This window comes from Sphaeramia orbicularis, chromosome 10 (genome assembly GCF_902148855.1).
Source record: "Sphaeramia orbicularis chromosome 10, fSphaOr1.1, whole genome shotgun sequence".
Classification (NCBI taxonomy): domain Eukaryota; kingdom Metazoa; phylum Chordata; class Actinopteri; order Kurtiformes; family Apogonidae; genus Sphaeramia; species Sphaeramia orbicularis.
In genome coordinates this window covers 51,908,569-51,930,755 of record NC_043966.1, presented here as the reverse complement: position 1 = coordinate 51,930,755, position 22,187 = coordinate 51,908,569, and the positions used below count along the sequence as shown (strand labels likewise).

At 35.8% G+C, this 22,187-nt stretch overlaps 1 protein-coding gene across 1 annotated transcript in view; it reads left to right on the top strand.

Annotated features, from left to right (window-relative positions):
- Positions 1-983: 983 nt before the first annotated feature.
- Positions 984-22,187, top strand: part of guf1 (GTP binding elongation factor GUF1) — a 31,224-nt gene continuing 10,020 nt past the window's right edge. The window contains exons 1-13 of the mRNA XM_030146138.1: positions 984-1,370; positions 2,347-2,458; positions 3,836-3,984; positions 4,143-4,223; positions 4,309-4,386; positions 7,841-7,924; positions 8,009-8,073; positions 8,579-8,782; positions 12,399-12,538; positions 12,823-12,946; positions 16,437-16,569; positions 16,693-16,836; positions 22,050-22,183. Of these exons, the coding sequence (XP_030001998.1) occupies positions 1,197-1,370; positions 2,347-2,458; positions 3,836-3,984; positions 4,143-4,223; positions 4,309-4,386; positions 7,841-7,924; positions 8,009-8,073; positions 8,579-8,782; positions 12,399-12,538; positions 12,823-12,946; positions 16,437-16,569; positions 16,693-16,836; positions 22,050-22,183 (1,622 nt within the window). The 5' untranslated portion in view covers positions 984-1,196. The remainder of the gene's footprint in view (positions 1,371-2,346; positions 2,459-3,835; positions 3,985-4,142; positions 4,224-4,308; positions 4,387-7,840; positions 7,925-8,008; positions 8,074-8,578; positions 8,783-12,398; positions 12,539-12,822; positions 12,947-16,436; positions 16,570-16,692; positions 16,837-22,049; positions 22,184-22,187) is intronic.

Genomic DNA, 22,187 nt, shown 5'->3' with positions numbered 1-22,187 from the left:
CACACACAGAGAGAGAGAGAGAGAGAGAGAGAAAATTAATCTAAAAATATGGTCTAGATAATGTCAGCAACCTTTACTTCTCACACAATGAAAACATGTGCTTCTAAATTAAATTAGAATGATTCTGTCCTTTTACTGATTTACTTTTTGATGCAGCTGAGCCCAGTGTTAATAATCTTGGCTGTCACACACATGGAAATGTCCTCATGCCAGAGATGTAGTGACTACTATTTCTATTACATTTATCTCTGTATTTTTAGACGGGACACACACACACACGCACACACACACACACACACACACACACACACACACACACACACACACACACACACACACACACACACACACACACAGATGCTCAGCTTTGTAACTCAAATGTACAGATTATTATTGCATGACAGGCAAGAACTGTGGCTAATAGAGGCTTGGTTGCACAAAGACGAGAAGCAGCGATCTATTCTTGTGCGAGAGGCAGCTTGGTCGTCATAGCAACTGATATCCATTTTTATCATTCATTTGACAGGCTGGCAAGGCGGGACTTCCGGTTGTATAAATTTTACAAAGATGAAAATGTAACAAGATAGTTATTCCTCTTTGACGCGTTCTATCATAAATTTGTTAGATTAGGTATTTATTGGACTCATTATATGTGTATCCAGCATTAAACTGACTGAATAATGTATACACTGTCACTCCAGTGTTACATTTTAAGCAAGGATTTGCATATTTCAATATTTCAGAATTTCATACAACAAACAACATTAATAAAGTGACCCGCGTTACATTTCGCAGTGTATCCTACATTACCGCCTGTATGACACCTCTTCAAGGATGCTCATTTATACAGATGTACGATTGTCTGTGTAGCATTAACAAAAAATAAGTTATTACTCATGGTAGATCTCTGTCGTTTGTTCCTCGCTTCGATAAAAACTCAACATCATTTCCCAGAATTCATAGCTAGTGACGCGTCAGTCAAAATGTCAGCGCCCTTGAAACTCATCCTTCGTGTTATTGTGGTGTTTAATTAACGGAATTTTGACCATTTTGATAGTTGAATATAGTTCTGTAACAAGACGAATATGAAAGTACAATATGTGCTTCTGCGCTACAGCCAAGGTGACATGTTGTTGACGTAGCTAATGCTAGCTAACGATAGTTTATTCGTGTGGTGAGGTTGGTAGCATAACGACATGTCGCTGTCTCTGGTCAAACGGTGTTGTCAAACAGCTCTTTTAAGACATTTCAAAATGTACAGAAGGAAACTACACAGTTGCACTCTGACATATACTGTGTTCAGACACCAGTGGATGAAGAGGATGCCATTCTCCAGCAACTTCAACATGTTCAGTTCAAAGTCTGACAAGGTAACCAAACATGTCCCACACTTCCTTCCAGCTAGTGTCAACTGGAATTACACTGAAGTAGAATATATGAACTGTATTATCCATAGCTCCACGGAAAGCTGCGGCCCTGAAGCGGTGTCATTCGCTTTACTTAACCCTTTATTGGGCAAGTGACTAGTTTTGGTCATTTTCACATACATTACAAGACAGTGACAGCAACAGTTCCAGTGAGGACAGTGAGTCCCCAATCTCAGGTTCACTGTGGTCTCCAGGGTCTGTAAGGTCCACCTCTGAGGTCCACTGTGGTTTCTAGGCTCTGTAAGGTTCACCTGTGAGGTCCAATGTGGTCTCCAGGGTCTGTAAGGTCCACCTCTGAGGTCCAATGTGGTCTCCAGAGTCTGTAAGGTCCACATCTGAGGTCCACTGTGGTTTCTAGGCTCTGTAAGGTCCACCTGTGAGGTCCAATGTGGTCTCCAGAGTCTGTAAGGTCCACCTGTGCATGAACAGTGAGTGGACCTGCTTGGTTCGGTTCCATGAAGTAATGGAACTAATGTAAGGAATGATGTTCAAAGGGATCATGTGGATGTGGGCAGGGGACTGGATCAGTACACATGGGGGTCTAATGTTATCAAATACATGTTCTAATGTTCTAAAAGTGATGTACTTTTCAACTTGCATGTGTTTTTCTTGTATTTTTTATATATACTTCTTAGTTGGTTTTTTTTGGCCACTTACAGGTAAGCAACCAAATATGGTAACTTCATTGACCTTGATTTTCTACATAACAATACAAAAGTTTTTTAAAAATTCACAAAAGTAATAAAGTCTTGTTATGTCCTCCAATAACACACAAAGGTTGATATATTAAATGCCAGAGTATTTCTACGAGTGCCCTTTAAAGGGTTAATTACTGTTAATAGTTGGTGATGTCTGTCTACCTCACCTCATATAAAGCAACTTTTATTGTGTGATCTTATTGTTCTTTCTGTTTCTGAAGGACACTGTTGACTTGTCCAAGTTTCCTGCGGACAGAATCCGAAATTTTTGCATCATTGCTCATATTGACCATGGAAAAAGCACTTTGGCAGACAGACTGTTGGAAATGACAGGTATGTTTGTTCATATTAGTGCCATGTCTGTGATGATTAAAAACAAGAAAAACTCAGTAGCATTGCATAAAATATGACATTTGAGACTGCAGAGCAGGTGTGAATAAGGCGTCTTTTTTGTGATTGAACAGAACCTGAGACTCTGGTGACTGCTAGAATTGGTCCCAGTTGGGTCCAAAAAGCTCTGGCTCCCGTAGAAATTCTTTGAACTTCTCTCTAAAAATACAAAATCAACAGTTTTCATCCAGGATTCATTCTGGTTGCATCTATTTTATATGGAACCTTTTATAAGTGACCTGGTGATCCAAGTATAATTTTGGTCTAATAAGTTCTCTGGTTAAATCATAGTTTTAATGCCTGCCATGATGGACAGTTTTGGTTTATTTAATAGATTCCATTAAAAAGAGTGTAAAATAACCCTGGTACAGAGTGCTTAAGCCAGTGTTTTTCAACTTTTGGGTTGGGATACCGCATGGGGTCACCTGAAATTTCTAGTAATTGATAAAAAATAAAAACTTACTAATAAGAAATATATGTTGAGTTGACAGAGACAATCCCAATAATCCATAAAAGACATGACAAACTGTGAAGCTGAAACTGAAGCGCTGTGGTTCTGTTTGTCTGTCAAATGTTCATTGTGGTCAGTTTCAGATGCTGCAGCTCTTTCATAATTCATAGTTTGAGTTCTTGTTTGTTCAGTATTAATTGTCCTCCTTGTAAATCCAAGCTGGACTGACTGTACATATCCTGACCAAGGAAAATAAAATTCTCCCTTTGTGCAGTAATCTACACCTGGCTTTTCTGCCTCTGTCCATAATAATATGCATTATATAGACTAAATGTCCTCTAAAATTAATGTTTATTTGCATCATAGTATAGCAAACTATTACATGATCAAAAACAAATTTTAGCCAAAAAAAAAAGTCTCAGTTTTGAATGTCTGGGGTCACCAGAAATTTGTGATGTTAAAATGGGGTCACGAGTCCAAAAAGTTTGGGAACCACTGGCTTAAGCGCTTTAGCATGAGCTCATCTTTGATCCTGTAGTTCTGTCCCTCGCCAACATTGCAAAATTGAAAACAACTGGTTTCAGAACAGCAGTTCAGAAACGCATGGGTGATGACATGGATCCTCTGTCCAGTAGTTACACTGTTCACTGTCCTTCCCCTTTTTCATGACATGAATTGTTGCTGTTTTGAGAAACGTTGCTGTCACGTTGTGAAATGGGTTTAATGAAATGTTTGTTTTGTACTACAAAATGCTGTAGTGTTTTGTGAGACATCAATTTCCTGAAACGTTGTCAATATTTCTGTATATTGGTTCCTAAATTCAGTATGTTTCCCTTAGGTGAGGTGTTACTAATGGCTGTTTTTGACAGGTGCCATAGCAAAGACTGACAAGAATAAACAGGTGCTGGATAAGCTGCAGGTGGAGCGGGAGAGAGGGATCACAGTGAAGGCCCAGACGGCTTCGTTGTTTTACAGCCATGAGGGACAGCAGTACCTCCTGAACCTCATCGACACACCGGTAAGAGCTCACTTTCAATCCGTTGTGTCTGCATCTGTACAGGAAAACACAGCACTGCATCCTCATCTGTCTGTGGTTCAGACTCACTACATATACAGTATGTCTGCCTCATGTCCTTCATGTTCGTGATCGTGGTGTCATTCTGTCCTTCTCTCCAGGGTCATGTGGACTTTAATTATGAGGTGTCTCGGTCCCTTGCTGCATGCCAGGGCGTCCTGTTAATTGTAGATGCCAATCAGGTAACAAGCTTTTGCTACCTTGTTGTGTGTGTTACTGTCAGTGTTGAGAGTTGTGTAATCATCACCATGTTCCTCTCATCTGAAGGGGATTCAAGCGCAGACTGTGGCCAACTTCTACCTGGCGTTTGAGGCTCAGCTCCCTATCATCCCTGTCATCAACAAGGTGAGAAGACATTTGGTGCCAGATTTACTAACATTTTCACCACTGTCACCAAGTGTTTACTCCTGGAGGATTCTGTTTGGTTTCTGTAAATTGGCTTGAGAGTCTAGTACAACCCAAAGCTATTATCGTTAATGAAAACTAATGAAATGACGAACACTAGGATTGAAAAAACATTTTCGTTAACTGAAATAAATAAAATAAAAACTATAATTAATAGAAAAAACGATAACTAACTGAAACTGTATTGTGTGTTTACAAAACTAACTAGAACGTATAAAAATTATGGATAAAATTCCCTTCGTTTTCGTCTTTGTCAATGTTGGATTGATACAAAATCGATTTATTTCGCTCGAGCAATTTTAGCTGGTGCCACTATTCGGCACTTCATGGTCTGACACTTCTCATCACTTGTGGTTTAGAGTTGTCTTCTCGTCCTATCTCTACCTGGAAACATGAAGACTAAAGTTGGGAGAAAGCAGCAGAGTCCTGTCTGGGATTTATTTGAATACGACAGTGAGAAAGATAAAAGATATGAAAAAACTACAACTAAAGCTAAGCATTTAGAAAAAACAAAAACTAATAAAAACTAGCAAACCTGCTCTAAAAACTAATTAATACTAAATGAATTAGAGAAAAAAAAGTCGAAACTAAATAAAAGTAACCTATAATGAAAAATCCAAAACTATTACAACCTTGGTGCGACCAGCTCTGTATGTAGAATAGAATCTTTATTTTGTCAGTAGTAGTTTGTCACACATGTAAACATGCACCACACACCAAAATTTGTCTTCTGCCTTTAACCCATCACTAGATCATGCATCACACACACACTGCATGCTAGGAGCATTGGGCACGCCATGTCAGGTGCCCAGGGAGGAAATGGGTGGGTTAAGTGCCTTGCTCAAGGGCACATCAGCCAACAGTCTCCACCAGTTCAGGGATTCAAACCAACGACCCTTCAGCCACAAGCCGGCTCTCCAGCCATAAAGGTCACAGCTGCCCCTGTAAAGGGTCATGAGATAATTTTTGTTATGATTGGTGCTATATACGTAAAATGTGATTGACTCATTGACTGATTGATTTCCACCTGTGCAGGACTGTGTTTGGCGCTAACAAACTACTGATGAGAATTTCCAAAGTGATGCAGGACAAAATTGGCCCTGGAAAGGCATGGACACAGTTACTTTTACACCTGACCTAAATGCATGTGTATTTGTTGGAGTTCCCATCTCAAAATACAAATTTTGGGGAGGAGAGAATTTAAATGAGTCATGCAACGGGATTTTCTAAGGCAGGGGTGTCAAACTCATTTTAGTTCAGTTCCACATTCAGCTAAATTTGATCTGCAGTGGGCCGAACCAGTAAAATAATAACAGAATAATATAGAAATAATGTCAACTCCAAAATTTTCTCTATGTTTTAGAAGAAGTAAAATTAAACAATGAAAATGTTTACATCTACAAACTATCCTTTCAAACAATGTGAATAACATGAACAAACTGAAAAAATAAGTGTAATTTTAACAATATTATGCTTCAGTTTATCATTTTCACATGTTCATTATAACTTACAGATCACAGCGGGTCTACAAATACAAAAAAAAAAACATTTAATAACAGGCAGAATATTGTTCAAATTGTACTTCTCTTAGAACATTTCAGGTTGTTCATATTTGTTCAGGTTATTCACATTTTTGGTGAAATTATACTTTGTTTTAGTGTAAATACATGAAAATATTTACATTTACAAAAAGAGAAATTTGGAGTTGTGAGTATTTCTAGATTATTGTGATAGTATTTGACTAGTCTGACCCACTTGAAAGTGAATTGGTCTGAATGTGGAACCTGAACTAAAATGTTTGTTGATATCTTCGGTGAAATTTTTGCATTTCATAACTTCATCCCAAGGGCCGGACTGGACCCTTTGATGGGCTGGATTTGGCCCCCAGGTCACATGTTTGACACCTGTGTTCTAAGGCTTGAAACCCACTTGTGCCCGATATGACCGTAACAGTTAAGTACAGAGAAGTGCTGCAGAGAACAGAGAACAGGTCGTAGAGGAGACAGAATGGTCTCTACTCGTCTTAATTGACTTGGAAGGCCTCTGTCCATAGTTTCACCTGAGTGTTTGGTGAGGTAATTATTGGATGTGCGCTTATTAGAGGGTGCACTGACAGAAAGTTACCAAATCACCAGGATCAACAAGTCAAGGAGAGGTTTTACTTTCACATAAAGTCATGAGGTTTTGTGGCAAAAAACTCAAGTGAAATGTGGAAAAATTATAAAATACTCAGAAAATCATAAATAATCATACATTCATATGTGTGTGTGTGTGTATATATATATATATATATTCAGACAAATGTTAAAAAATTAAAATAAAATACTCTGACTTTATTATCATATTTTTTGTCAAAACACTTTATTGTGTAAATATTTTTTCTCTAAATATTATCACTTCATTTGCAGATTATTTAGCATTTTTAAAATCTCTAAATATAATTAAAGTGTTCTCATGATGACTTTCTTTCCCCAAACATCTACTTTATTCTTATAAATTTTTGACTTTATTTTTATATTCTCAGTGGTGTTCACCAGTAGGGGTGTATATTGGCAAGAATCTGGTGATACGATGCAAATCACAATTCTAGGATCACAATACGATATGTCACGATATATCATGATATTGTTAAAAAGTCATTTTTTTGTTTGAATCTTTGTTTTTTAAATGATTATTTAAACACATTTTTATTTGATCACAGCAGGATCTAATGCCATATCACAAAATGTTCCTGTGTTCAAACTTAAATTCTGTTTTACAGACATTACAGTTTAAGATCCTGTTCAAATGTTCATATTCTTTTAGTTCAGAACGAACATCAGAACAGGATTTTAGTTCAATCCCAACAAAGGAACTAACATTATTTAATAAAAGAGTGTCAAACTATAATAAATAAAATATAAACAAAAAAGGAAAACAAAAAACTAAAATGAACCTCCATAATATCTGCATTTGAATAAATACCTAAAAATATCGATACAGTACTTTTTAATATCGATACAGTACTGTGAAATGAAATATTGCGATATATTGAAGAACCAATATTTTCTTACACCCTTATTCACCAGCTGCTCCATAAGTAGCAACTTCATAAAAATAAGCTATTATAGATTTTGAGCCCCTGTACAGTTATATACTACTGATCGTCATACAGCAGTCAGTACTTTTCCTCCTTATTGTTGTTTTGGGTTTTATATGTATATGCTGACGCCACTCAAACACCTCAAATGATGACACTGTCTTCACTAAATGTTTCTTGTAGCTGTTGATTTCTTTTGTCACAGTATGGTGTTATTCATTTGTCTTCAGAGGAATAAAACTTATCTTTAAAGTCATTAAATCTATGCTTCCAAATATTCATTTCCTGTATAATGTCACTCGCTGTGTCCCTCAGATTGACTTGAAAAATGCAGACCCAGACAGAGTGGAGGCACAGATTGAAACGGTGTTCGATATCCCAACTGAAGAGTGTATTCGGGTGAGTTTTTGGAAGCTGCTTTATGTTTCAAAACAGCTCTGTGTTTTTGAGGTGTGTATTTTTCTGATACCAAATTATTTTCAGATTTCAGCTAAACTTGGTACAAATGTTGAAAAGGTCCTCCAGGCGGTTGTGGACAGAATTCCACCGTAAGAAACCTGAGTTTTATTGATCACATTTATCTGTTGGATAAAAACAAAAGCACTGAGCCTGTTTACATTCGCACTAATAGTCTGAACATTTTTTTTTTTTTTTTAGAGTTTACAGATTATTCAAATGATCATCTAAACAGCCTAATCTGATCTGTTTTATTGGATAACAGCAGTAATCTGATTATTATGAGAAATCAGGTTAACACACCTGGATTTCTCCTCAATACTCCCAATGTCTTCCTGCATGTATACAAGTTAATCTGGTTTATTCCATGCTTTGACATCTGCACATGTAAAAACAATTAAAATTGTGGTCAAATGTGAGCAGGTGACAATAAGAGGAAGTGCATGTAAACACATCAGATCTGATTATTACCTGATTATTCCAATGATCTGATTACTAACAGTTCTGGGATTTTCACGGTCGTGTAAACAGGCTCAGTGATGCTTTTCTCTGTGCTTCTGTACTTGTTTCTCTTTTTTCTTTTCTTTTTTTTTTCAGGCCAGTGATGAGCACCGACAGCCCTTTTAAAGCCCTCGTCTTTGACTCCAATTTCGACCATTACAGAGGAGTTGTGGCCAACATCGCAGTGTTCGGAGGTCAGGTCAGGAAGGGAGACAAGATCGTGTCGGCTCATCTCGGGAAAACCTACGAGGTCAACGAGCTTGGGCTTCTCCGGCCAGACGAGTACCCGACACAAAGACTGTACGTTTCATCACACAAGAGCCAACATCAGGCCTGTGTCATGTGACCACAACCTTTGTATTACCACCAGACATTTCATACCAGATAACGTCATGTAGCAGATGAATCTGGTCAGCTAGGACTGGGGATGTAACCATGTGAAAATTTCATATCACAGTTATTGTGACCAAAATTATCACGGTTATCATTGTTATCGCAGTATTGTTGAAATGTGCTCAAAATGTTCACAAAGTATTTATACACAACCTGAAATAATTTGAAAAAAAAAAACAAAAACAAAAACAAAAAACAACAAAACACCCCAAATAAAATAATAGGAACAATGTACTTTCTGTTGCAGAAACCTTCAAATATTAACATGTAAACATCAAACATACAAATGTGCATTGAAGATATGTATTTATGTGTATTTTTGCACATCTTTTGTCTACTTTAGTATGTTTTTAGTGTATTTTTGCATATTTTTTGTATGCTTCAGTAGATTTTTAGCGTATTTTTGCATATTTTTTGTATGCTTCAGTAGATTTTTAGTGTATTTTTGCATATTTTTTGTATACTTTAGTGTATTTTTGCATATTTTTTGTATACTTTAATATATTTTTAGTGTATTTTTGCATATTTTTTGCATACTTTAATATATTTTTAGTGTATTTTTGCATATTTTTAGTATACTTTAGCATGTTTTTAGCATATTTTTGCATATTTACCTCCGCCAAGGAGGTTATGTTTTTGCCAGGGTTTGTTTGTTTGTCTGTTTGTTTGTTTGTTTGTTTGTTTGTCTGTCCATTAGTGTGCAACATAACTCAAAAAGTTATGGACAGATTTGGATGAAATTTTCAGGGTTTGTTGGAAATGGGATAAGGAAGAAATGATTAAATTTTGGTGGTGATCGGGGGTGGGGGGTCCACGGGGGGGCCCATTTCCAACAAACCCTGAAAATTTCATCAAAATCTGTCCATAACTTTTTGAGTTATGTTGCACACTAACGGACAGACAAACAGACAGACAAACAAACAAACAAACCCTGGCAAAAACATAACCTCCTTGGTTTGGGGGGGCCCACGGGGGGGGGCCACTGATCAGCCTTGGCGGAGGTCTGCGCTCTCTGAGTGCTTCTAGTTTTGTTATATGTTAGTATGTTTTTAGTGTATTTTTGCATATTTTTTTGTATACTTTAGTGTGTTTTTGCATATTTTTAGTATACTTTAGTATGTTTTTAGTGTATTTTTGCATATTTTTTGAAATATTAGGGTATTTTTGCTTATTTTCTATATACTTTAGTATGTTTTTAGTGCATTTTTACCTATTTTTTGTATACTTTAGTATATTTTTGCTTATTTTTAGTATACTTTAGTATGTTTTTAGTGTATTTTTGCATAATTTTGTATATTTTACTGTATTTTTGCATATTTTTAGTGTACTTTAGTATATTTCTAGTGTTTTTTTGCATATTTTTGTATACTTTAGTGTATTTCTAGTGCTTTTTTTGCATGTTTTTGTATACTTTAGTGTATTTTTAGTGTAAAGGTGTGAGAAACATTTGTATTTGTCATTATTTCTAGTTTATTCTGTTCTTATTTGACTGATTCTGATCCACTTTAGCTCATACTGGTCTAAATGTGGAACCTGAATGAACTTGAGTCTAAAACAGTGAATTCCAAACATACAAATGTGCATTAAAGATGGTACCTTATAGCCATTGTTCGCCCATTTTCCACATCAACTTTGTGTTGAAAGTGCAGTAATCAAACACGGTTATCATGATAATTACAATTTAAACGATAATACTAACCTGTTGGGAATTTTGCCACGGTTTATCGTTATACCGGTAATCGTTACATCCCTGGTTAGGACTCTCAATAACCATTATTTTCATCTTTTTTTTGTTAATGAATCGATTAGTTGTTTGCTCTGTACAATACTCTACAAAGATATTTAGTTTACTAGAAAATATTCACTTTTATGAGGCTTGAATCAGACAATTTGACAGTGAATCAATAAATTATAATTAAATGCTTTGCGTATAAGAAGTTCCTAATAGTATATTTAGATTATACACAATGAATGTAAGATATATATTAATATTTGATTATTTTTCTTTTTTTAAATATTACAACAATTTTTATATAGACGTGACAAAAATGCTAATATATTAAAAATATAAAAACACAAAACCTCTTTAATAGTAAAGTTATTTGATTGTTAGCAGTGCACAAAGTTAAATATAGGACTAACTAATATTTGTTGATGTTATTCACATTGTTTGAAAGGGTAGTTTGTGGATGTAAACATTTTCATTGTTTAACATTACTTTTTCTAATACACAGAGAAACGTTTGGAGTTGACATTATTTTTTATATTATTATGTTATTATTTTACTGGTTCAGCCCACTTCAGATCAAATTTAGCTGAATGTGGCCCCTGAAGTAAAATGAGTTTGACACCCCTGCTCTAAAGAGATAAAGACTGATAAAAATGTACAATGTAGAGAAGGTTGGCTACACATTGAAATGTATTTCAGTTTAATCTATAAAATGTTATAAATCTGTGCTGATTCTAAACCTTTTTGGACCTTTTTGTTCAGGAGAAAAGATTAGCATCAAAACACCCAGATGGGTTGAAAATGAAAGGAGCGGTTTGTAGATTTAGTCTATGTTTGTATTACTCAGTGTGTTTGTTTTATATCAGGGGTCTCAAACATGTGGCCCGAGGGCCGATGTTTTTGCAAAGTTAAAAATTCCACAGTCTTGAATTGAATGAAGCAAAAAAAAAAAAAAAAAATTGCTTGAATTAAGGAAAAAATGTTGAATTAAGCAAAAAAAAAAAAAAAAAAAAATCTTCAATTAAGTAAAAAAAAATCTTCAATTAAGACAAAAAAAAAATCTTGAATTAAGCAAAAAAAAAAACCCTTAAATTTAGCAAAAAAAATCTTGAATTAACAACTTCAATTTTTTTCCTTTGTTTTAGTGCAAAAAAATAGCATTAAAATCTGAAAATATTTACATTTACAAACTATCCTATAATAATAAAATGTCAATAATCTTCACAAATATAAACAACCTGAAATGTCTAAAGAAAATTTAGCACAATTTGAACTCTTTTCTGCCTGTTCCTCAGTGTTTAGTGTCTGTAGATCTGATCCATAATGCACATGGACAAATGATAAGTGGAGGCAGAATATTGTTAAATTGGCACTAATTTTTCTTAAGAAATTTCATTTTTTTCAGGTTATTCACATCTTTTTTGTTTGGATAGTTTCTAAAAGTAAGTATTTTCATAATATAATGTTTTTTTTTCTTTACACTAAAACAAAGACAAAAATTTAGAGTTGTAATTATTTATATGTTATTATGTTGTTATTTTACTGGTCCAGCCCACTTCAGATCAAATCGAGGTGAATGTGGCCCCTGACAGAAAATGAGTTTGAGACCCCTGTTCTATATATTCTGTGTGTTTTCCTGCACATTTCATGGCACAATAAGCCCGGATCCCGTGTGGTCTGTGTGCAGTGTAGTCGTGTATCCACATACAAACTGGGATTGTTCCTGATTTGTCCAACTGTCAGCAGAGATTATTGTAGGATCAGTGTGACTCTGTGAGATGCTCTGTGATGCAGGTTTGCAGGCCAAGTGGGCTACATCATCGCGGGGATGAAGGATGTGAAGGAGGCGCAGATCGGTGACACACTCCACCTCCAGGAGCAGCCGGTGGAGCCTCTTCCAGGGTTTAAACCTGCCAAAGCCATGGTGTTTGCTGGTAAGAGCCATTGCCATCTGTTATGTGCGAGTTTTTGTATTTTAAGTAAAAGGACGTGTGCAAAAAAGAACGGCTTGGAAATGGAAAGGTTGTTCCTCCACACACTGTGGCGGTAAATTGGCTTTAGATCTTCACTTATCACTGGACATGTCATCAGACATAAAAGCACAGTTGTGCACGCTGTGTTTCCCAGGCTAACTCTTACATAATCACAGTCAGGACTTTCTACAGAAATGAAAAGAAGCCCTTTCTCTTTTTTTTTTTTTTCTCACATTTGTCCTCAGGCATGTATCCAGTGGACCAGTCCGAATACATAGGCCTTCGCAGCGCCATTGAGAGGCTGACCCTGAATGACTCGAGCGTCAGTGTGCAGAGAGACAGCAGTCTGGCCCTGGGAGCCGGATGGAGGTGAGGCTGGATTCAAGTAAAAAAGGACTGCAGTCTCAAAAGAAAACCAAGATTACATCCATTACATGCATAATTCATACAGGCCTGCATGAAATGAGGCGGATCTGTCGTGTGTGTGTAGGCCTGTAACAGATATTACATAACCACCGTATTGCAAGTATTTCACATAATCATAAACTACTTCAGTGGAGTATTTTCAGGTCAAGACAAATCGTTGTCTTTTTTTTCTCCTCTGGGCCAAAGTTTACATCAGGGCTCTCAAACTCATTTTCTTTCAGGTTCCACTTTCAGCCCAGTTTGATCTCCAGTGGGCCGAAGCTGTAAAATAATAGCATAATAACCTATAATGACAACTCCAAATTTTTGTCTTTAAGTGCAAAAAAAACCCCATTAAATTATGAAAATACTTCCTTTTATAAACTGTCCAAACAAAAAAGATGTGAACCTGAAAAAAATGAAATTTCTTAAGAAAAATAAGTGCAGTTTTAACAATATTATAGCTCAACTTACTATTTCTACATGTGCATTATGGATCAGATCTACAAAGACACTGTTGTTGGTCCATCAGTCTCAATGACGACCTTGACTTCAGTTTTTGTGGGTCCTGGAGTGGGTTATCAGCCCTATTTTTGCCCTGAAGTATCTGCCACAAAGACACTACACACTGAGGAACAGGCAGAAAGTTAAACTTGTGCTTAATTTTCTTTAGACATTTCAGGTTGTTCATATTTTGTTCAGATTATTTGCATTTTATTGTTACAGGATAGTTTGTAAATGTAAATATTTTCATAATTTAACGTTATTTTTTTGCACTAAAACAAAGACAACAATTTAAAGTTGTCATTATTTGTAGCCATAGTGTACTTTTTTCACATCAAACTGAGAAGAAAATATGGGGTCATTAGTTTTTGTAGGTTTTTATGCTGTTATTATTTGACTGTAGATCATATTGATCTGTATGTGGAACCTGAACTAAAATGAGTTCCACAGCCTTGACTGTGGAATTTTTGCTCTTTGTAAATTCATCCCACTGGCCGCATTGGAACCTTTGGTGGACCCCATTTGGCCCCCGGGCCCCTGTTTGAGACCCCTGGTTTACATCGTCCTGAATGACCATATGTGTCCAGATAGTAGGATCATTTTGAACAGTCACTTCTAACACTGAAAAGTTATATCACCTCCACAGAACACATTCATCAGCTGACAGACACGTGAAGCAAGTTATTCACCATAAGACAAACACATGACCTGAAAAGGCCGAAATTCACAATAGAAGCAGAATGTGCTGTTTGCATGGCATTCACCATATTTAGAAAACTCTCATCTTTGTCTCCATCATCTCTGGAAATAATAATTCAAGTTTTCTGTGACTGTAAACATACTTTTCAGCTTGTTATGTATTTTCTGTCATTTTCATGTTCTTGTGTCCTTTATGTCATGTTTGTGTGGTTTTGCTTTTTGTTGTATTCATCTTGATGAGTCTTAGGTTGTTTTTTCTAGTTGTGTCTTTTCTATCTTTTTTTGTCTTGTGCGAGTAAAACCTCTTTTGCATTTCAGGTAAACATGTACATATTCTTCCAGTTATTGTCTATTTTTAATTAGGGAAATTAATTCACATTTGAGCTTTATTGTTATGTATTTTATTTTGACAATTGAAGATTAAGTACAAACAGCGCTGTGAAGTTTAGGCGAGACAATTTTACATAACAGTGATAATCATCCAACCTCACCTGTATGAAAGCAGTTGGATGAAAGACACAGAAATGACATTCTGTCATTATTTTTTATTTATTATTTACTTTTTTATAATTTTATTTGTGGATTTTCAACAGCATAACATGGATGCATCATACAATCTGTACATTTCTACTGTCTTTTTAAACACACGTCCCCACCCCCAACTTAAATATAAACATAAACAGGTAAATATATATCTACCAAAAGATATCAGGATTATGAACAGGAGGCATAAAGCCGTCATACAAAGTCTAGATGTGAAAACATGGCAAAAGCAAAAATAAATACATAAAATAAGATTGGATAGATAATAATTATATATATATATATTAAAAAAAAAAAAACAAAAACAAAAAAAGGACAGATAAAATATGTACCATACCTACAGTTGTCCAGGTGATGAGTGGTGATTTGGTGTTAAAGTCATGATATATTGCTTATTCTATAAGTTTCTGTGAATTTTAGAAGAGGCTGCCATGCTTTATAGAATTTTGCAGTTGATCCAGCTAACGTACATCTCATCTCCTCCATATGTAAAAACCTCACAATGTCTGCAATCCACTGATCGTGTGTGGGAGGGGATTCCTGTTTCCACCTCAAAAGTATAAGACGTGGCGCAAGTAGAGAAGCAAATGCAATAGCATTTGAATAACATTTAGAAATATGAATGTTTGGGGGAATTACTCCAAAAAGTGCCGTCAGGGCCGAAGGTGGAAAGTTAATGTCGTATATTTTTGAAAATGTAGTAAATATAGATGTCCAATAGTTATGAAGATTAGGACATGTCCAAAAAGTGTGGAGAAGTGAACCAGTATCTGCTTTGCTGTGTCATTATTTTGAACATGTTTGTTCTGTAAGTGCATAATTAAATAAATTTAGCTATAAATTTCACCATCTCTTTAAGGTACATCAAGAATTCACAGGACATATCACAGCACTGTATCAACAACACACATAAATACATCTGAATTAAATTACTTTTGAAAGTGAAACTCAGTATTTAGTTTGACCTCAGTTCTGATCACAAACAGAAACCCAAACTGTAAGAAAAACAGATTCATACTGTCTGTGCAAGAGTTGAAGAATGTGTAAGAAGTGCAAAGTCAAATGCATTCCTACAGTCCTTTAAACCAGATAAAACAACCAACAATGGTGGCCTAAGACATTTACACAGTGTCTGTATTGGTGACACGTCTTTCCTGAATCCAAAATAATTCCATGTTTAATTGATATAATACATATAATTAATAATTCCGTGCTGTTGTTTTTCACCATGAGGTTTTTGTCAATTACATTTTCTTCATTCTTCCCTTGTTCATCTGGAATCGTGTGAGCTCGTGATAAAAGGATTCCTTTTTTATTTTGTAAGAACGTACATCCCTGGTGGGGGAGGAGCCTGAGTTACTACTATTTGCTGATGGACCACGTAATGCAATAGTGAATTAATGCTGACTTCTGCTAACAGACTGGATATTCTCATTGTATTGTAACATAGGGGTTTTAGGGAATTGACTCACTTTTGGAAAATGCACAAAAATGCATCCTGTCTTACTGGATGTCACATCATAGTGTCTGATTAAATGAACAGTCTCGCTTGTTGCTGAATTTGCAGTTAGTGACTGATTTAATGAAAGTATAAAAGTGATCTTGAATAGAGGTCAGCTTTGTTGACTTCTTTCCAAACAGGCTTTTTCTAATGAAATGTCAGAATATCAGTTCCAAACCTGAGTGGACCTGTTCTGTCCTCCTGCAGGCTTGGCTTCCTGGGTCTTCTACATATGGAGGTGTTCAATCAGAGGCTGGAGCAGGAATACAACGCCTCCGTTATAGTAACAGCCCCCACAGTGCCCTACAAGGCTGTTCTGTCTTCAGCCAAACTCATCAAGGTAAAAGCTCAGATTTAATCTGTTCTTTCAGAATAAATGACTGAAGAGCAGAACAGGCCTAAACAGTTCTGAAAAGCATTTTAAAAGCTTCTGGTTTTTTTTTGTTTTTTTTTCATCTTGCAGGAACATGGTTGTGAAGAGATTACCATTGTGAACCCGGCCCAGTTCCCAGACAGATCGGTAGTTTCAGAATATTTGGAGCCCATGGTGCTGGGAACCATTCTCGCTCCAGACATTTATACTGGCAAGATTATGAGTCTGTGCTCGGTAAGACTTAATTTTCTGTTGGATGGAAGTGAGGCACTGTTGTAACTGAAATTATTACTTTTTTTTTTTTTCTTTTTTTCTTTTTTTTTATAATTCAAGTTTTTACTGGACTTTTATCTTGGTACATGACAATCATATAATGTTGCTTAGTGTTAACAAACAGGGCTTTTATACATAAATGAAAAGTATCAAAAATGCTACAAAGCGTGGAAGTTCTTAAAAAGAAAAAATAGGTTAAATAAATAAATGAATAAATAAATACTAGAGGGAAGTAGTTCAGCTGTCATCCTGCTGACTGGCAGTCACAGTTATGGAAGACCAGAATGGCTCCCAAACTGGTGCTGTGATCCCATCCCTACTGTTACACTTATGAAGTACACACACATATGATGCGGTCTTTATCATCATGTTTACCCATTCTTGAAATTACTCTTCTTTTTCTTTATTGAATTTCATGTTTTAGGGGATAAACTTCAAAAAAGTCAGAAGAGATACAAAATATTTTCTTTCTCAGGCATGGTTATGGCAGAATGACTCAAATAAGTGAGAGAGAGGAGGTCCCCAGGTTTCACCTAGAGCACAGGTGGCAAACATGCGGTCCGGGGGCCAAATCTGGCCCGCCAAAAGTTCCATTCTGGCCCTGCAGGATGAAAGTGAACCTGAACAGTCCAGGTTGTCCAAATCCTTTTGGTTCAGGTTCCACATACAGACCAATGTGACCTCAAGTAAAAATAACAACACAATAACCCATAAATAATGACGATGACAAATTTTCTTTGTGAAAAATTATGTGGAAAAAATTTAAGTGAAAAAAAACATTACACTGTGAAAACATGTACATTTACAAAACTATTCTTTCACAATAAAATGCAAATAAATACACGAATAAAAATAAAGATGAACAACCCGAAATGTGCAATTTGAACAATTTTCTGCCTGTTACTAAATATTTTATGCATTTATGGATCCACTGTGATCTGGAGTTGTGTTTATAGTAAGAGATGTAATATTGTAGAAATTGTTCAAATTTTAGTTCCAAATTCCAAAATTTTAACAATATTCTGCCTGTTACCAAATGTTTATGGAACATTGTGTGTAATTTGCATGTATAAATAATCAGTTGAGGCATAATATTGTTAAAATTGCACTAATTTTTCAAATGAAATTTCTGTTTTTTCAGGTTATTCACATCTTTTTTGTAAAATGTAAATATTTTCATTATTTAATTGGGGGTTTTTTGTACTAAAACAAAAAGAAAAACTTGGATTTGTCATTATTTATAGGTTGTTAAGTCATTATTTTATTGGTCTGGCCCACTGCAGATCAAATTGGGCTAAATATGGAACTGAACCAAAATGAGTTTGACAGCCCTGACCTAGAGCTTGGATTTCCATGCTCACATAATGGACAAAGTGACACTTTTTTTACCTCAACATCCAAGAGGCCAGGCTTCCATTAGGGTTTGGGTCAATGTAAAAAAAAAAAAAAAAAAAAAAAAAAAAAAAGTCAAACCCCTCTGATATGACTCCAAACAGTTGGATGATGTTCCACATGATGTTACAGCAGAAGAAAAGAAATGGGACAACCAAAACCCATGAGTGAGAGTGTTGCATCCCTAGTCCACTTGGTGGCAGTATTGCACATCTAAGTTGGTTTGACAACTGTCTTTGAATACTAAATAATGTGAAGAAGAGGCAGGAGCAAAGCAGCATCATCCTCTGTGCTGTGGGAGGTTAAAGCAGCGCTATGATTAAGACTTTTTAACTGTTTCCTTTACATGTCTACAGTTTTCTAGTTAATTGATTTCACCAGCTTCAAATCAGCTGTGTTACCATAACAGTGCAGTATTAGCCTCTCATGTCTCCTCTCCTCATTCTAGTAAACAAACACAACATGTACCTTATACATCTTACCCTCCCTCTGCTGAAGTGGGATTGTTTGTGTTGCCAGCGTTGGCACCAAGGTTATAATAGTTTTGGATTTTTCATTATAGTTTAGTTTTATTTAGTTTTGACTTTTTTTTTTCTCTAATTCAGTTAGTTTTGATTAGTTTTGATTAGTTTTTGTTATTTTCTAAATGCTTAGTTTTAGTTTAGTTTTAGTTTTTTTTTAAATATATTTTCTCTTCTTCTCTGTTGTATTCAAATAAATCCCAGACAGGACTCTGCAGCTTTCTCCCAACTTTAGTCTCCATGTTTTCAGGTAGAGTGGGGATGAAAAGATGACTCTAAACGACAAGTGACAAGAAGTGACGGACCCTTAAATATCATATGGTGCCAGCAGCTAAAATTGCTTGAGGGAAATAAATCAATTTCATATCAATCCGACATTGACAAAGAAAAACTAAGGGAATTTTATCCATAATTTTTATACATTTTAGTTAGTTTTGTGAGCACACAATACAGTTTCAGTTAGTTATCATTTTTTTTTCTTTTAATTATAGTTTTTATTTATTTCAGTTAACGAAAATGTTTTTACAATTCTAGTTTTCATCATTTCATTAGTTTCCGTTAACAATGATAACCTCGGTCGGCACAGCAGTAAATCACTCAGTTTTTCAGACATTAGCAACTCTGTTAGTTTATTTATAACCATATGGAATAGAATAGAATAGAATAGAATAGAATAGAATAGAATAGAATAGAATAGAGTAGACTTTATTTGCCGTTTCCACAGATACATCATAGTATGGGTACATTGGAATTCTTGGTGTGTTTCCCTGAGTCACGGAATCAAAGAAAAAGACATGAACAAAAACAGAAACAAAACATAAACCCATCTAAAACATATAAAAACAGTTGTTGCACAGGCAGACACAAATACACACTTGTAAAATAGAGTACTGTGTCAGAAAATAAACAAATAAATAAAAATACTGGGAGGTAAAAACAAGTCATTGCACACTTGTTTAAAGTACTGGGAGGTAGAACAGGTAATATACATCACTGGCTCATTGCTGATAGGAAATAATGTGGATTTAGTTGCTGACCTTGTATCACCACCATCAGGTTACACTTAATTTGTCCCATTTTGTCATCATGACTCATGTTGGTTCAGTCGGTTTGAATAAATCATACACACGTTAGAATCCCTCAACTGTGGCACGTTTCACTGCACAAATGTGTGAATGCTTCTGATTTAAATGTGTTTCCTCTGCACCACATAGGATTTAGTTTCACTTAACATTGTTTGCTAGAATAGAATAGAATAGAATAGAACAGACTTTATTTGCCATTTGCACAGATACATAGCGGTATAGGTACATCTAAATTCTTGTGCGTTTCCCTGAGTCACAGAGTTAGAAAAAGATGACAAAAAAGACAAATACAAAACATAAACACAGCTAAAACATATAAAAAAACAGTTATTGCACAGACAAGCACAAATACACATTTGTAAAATAGAGTATTATAAAAAAAAAGTAATAATAATAAGTGTTCAGAGAAGGCAAACCTCCGCCAAGCATCCTGAACGGTGTGCATGTGTGGATCGACTATTCCTTTTTAAATTACACAGTTTCCAGGTTGTTCCATACAGCAGAAAAAGTTGAAGTTAACAGTCATGTGTCTGTCAAATTATATTCAATTCCAATCGATATTTGTTGAGTTATACTGAAAAATGTGTGGTAAATGGGATTTTCAGTGTTAAATGTAAATGTCCACAGAGTCCACATTCCACACTGGATGTGGACAATTTTGTGCCAGATACAAGATATTGTTCTGAGCTACAGGTGGATCCAATTGGAGGCTAATCGGAGTCGTTTTGAATTTTTTATGAATTTTGGAAAATTGCTCAATGATGAGAGATAGAAAAATTGTAGATGTTGTGACCTTGCTGTGACCTTGAACTTTGGCCTACTTGGCCCAAAATGTAATGGGTTGGTCCCAGGGCCTAGGCCTATCTGTGGGGAAGATTTGGTAACAATGGTTGGAATAGTTTTCCTGTAAAGTTGCTAACAAGCAAACAAACAAACACACAAAGCAAAGTGATCACAATACCTCCTGGCAGAGGTAATTAGAGTACTGAGAGGTAATAAGTTATTGCACATTTGAATTAAAAGTACTGGGACGTAGAGCAGGTTATTGCACATTCAACTAGAAGCACTCGGAGAGCGCAGACCTCCGCCAAGGCTGATCAGTGGCCCCCCCCCGTGGGCCCCCCCACGCCAAGGAGGTTATGTTTTTGCCAGGGTTTGTTTGTCTGTCTGTCTGTTTGTTTGTCTGTCCGTTAGTGTGCAACATAACTCAAAAAGTTATGGACAGATTTTGATGAAATTTTCTGGTCTGCGCCCCCCCGTGGGCCCCCCCACCCCCGATCACCACCAAAATTTAATCATTTCTTCCTTATCCCATTTCCAACAAACCCTGAAAATTTCATCCAAATCTGTCCATAACTTTTTGAGTTATGTTGCACACTAATGGACAGACAAACAAACAGACAAACAAACCCTGGCAAAAACATAACCTCCTTGGCGGAGGTAATTAAAATACTGCTACATGACAAGCATGTACAGTACTGTGCATAAGTCTTAGGCCAACATTTGTTTTGTTGGTTTATGATGACCACACACACGTACGTATTTTTCAGTTTCTGTATTAAGATCCAATCTGGATACATATGAAGTATGTACAGCATTAAAAACAAAAGTTTCAGTGAAAAAACAGCTTCTGTAAACAAAAGTGGTAGTTTTTAGTGTGACCTCCCTTTACACTTAACATGTCTTTGACCTTTTTGTTCAAACAATCTGAGATTTAATGTATTTATGTTCTAATGTTTTATACCTGATTTCATTCAACATGTGTCTAATGTTTCTGATTGTTTTTGCTGCTTCTTATCATGGGGTCAGGGGTCACCATAAATACTGACTTTAACCTTTAGAACACATTTAGTTCTGGTTTTTTGTGTGTCTTTTAAGGCTGTGCACATATTTACTGTATTTTCTTGTTGTATCTGAAGAAAAGAGACTGAGAAATAATCCTGTCTGCTCATTTCAATGCTGCAGAAACAACAAAGCTGAAGGTGGTCTAAGACTTCTGCACAGTACTGTAACTTTTGCAGTTTCTCTCAAGTTTCAAAGTCTTCAGAGGTTTCTAATCATGAGGTTTTTTAGTTTCTTTATCTTATTTCTGTATTTATTTCATGTATTAACTTTATCCCTGCCTGTGACACATATTTACATGTGAGCCTGACATTTATTGTTGGTGTTTTTACAGAGTTGCCGAGCCGTCCAGAAGAACATGGTGTACATAGATGACCAGCGTGTTATGATGAAGTATCTCTTCCCTTTAAATGAAATTGTTGTTGATTTCTATGATCTCCTTAAATCCATATCCTCCGGGTATGCCAGGTAA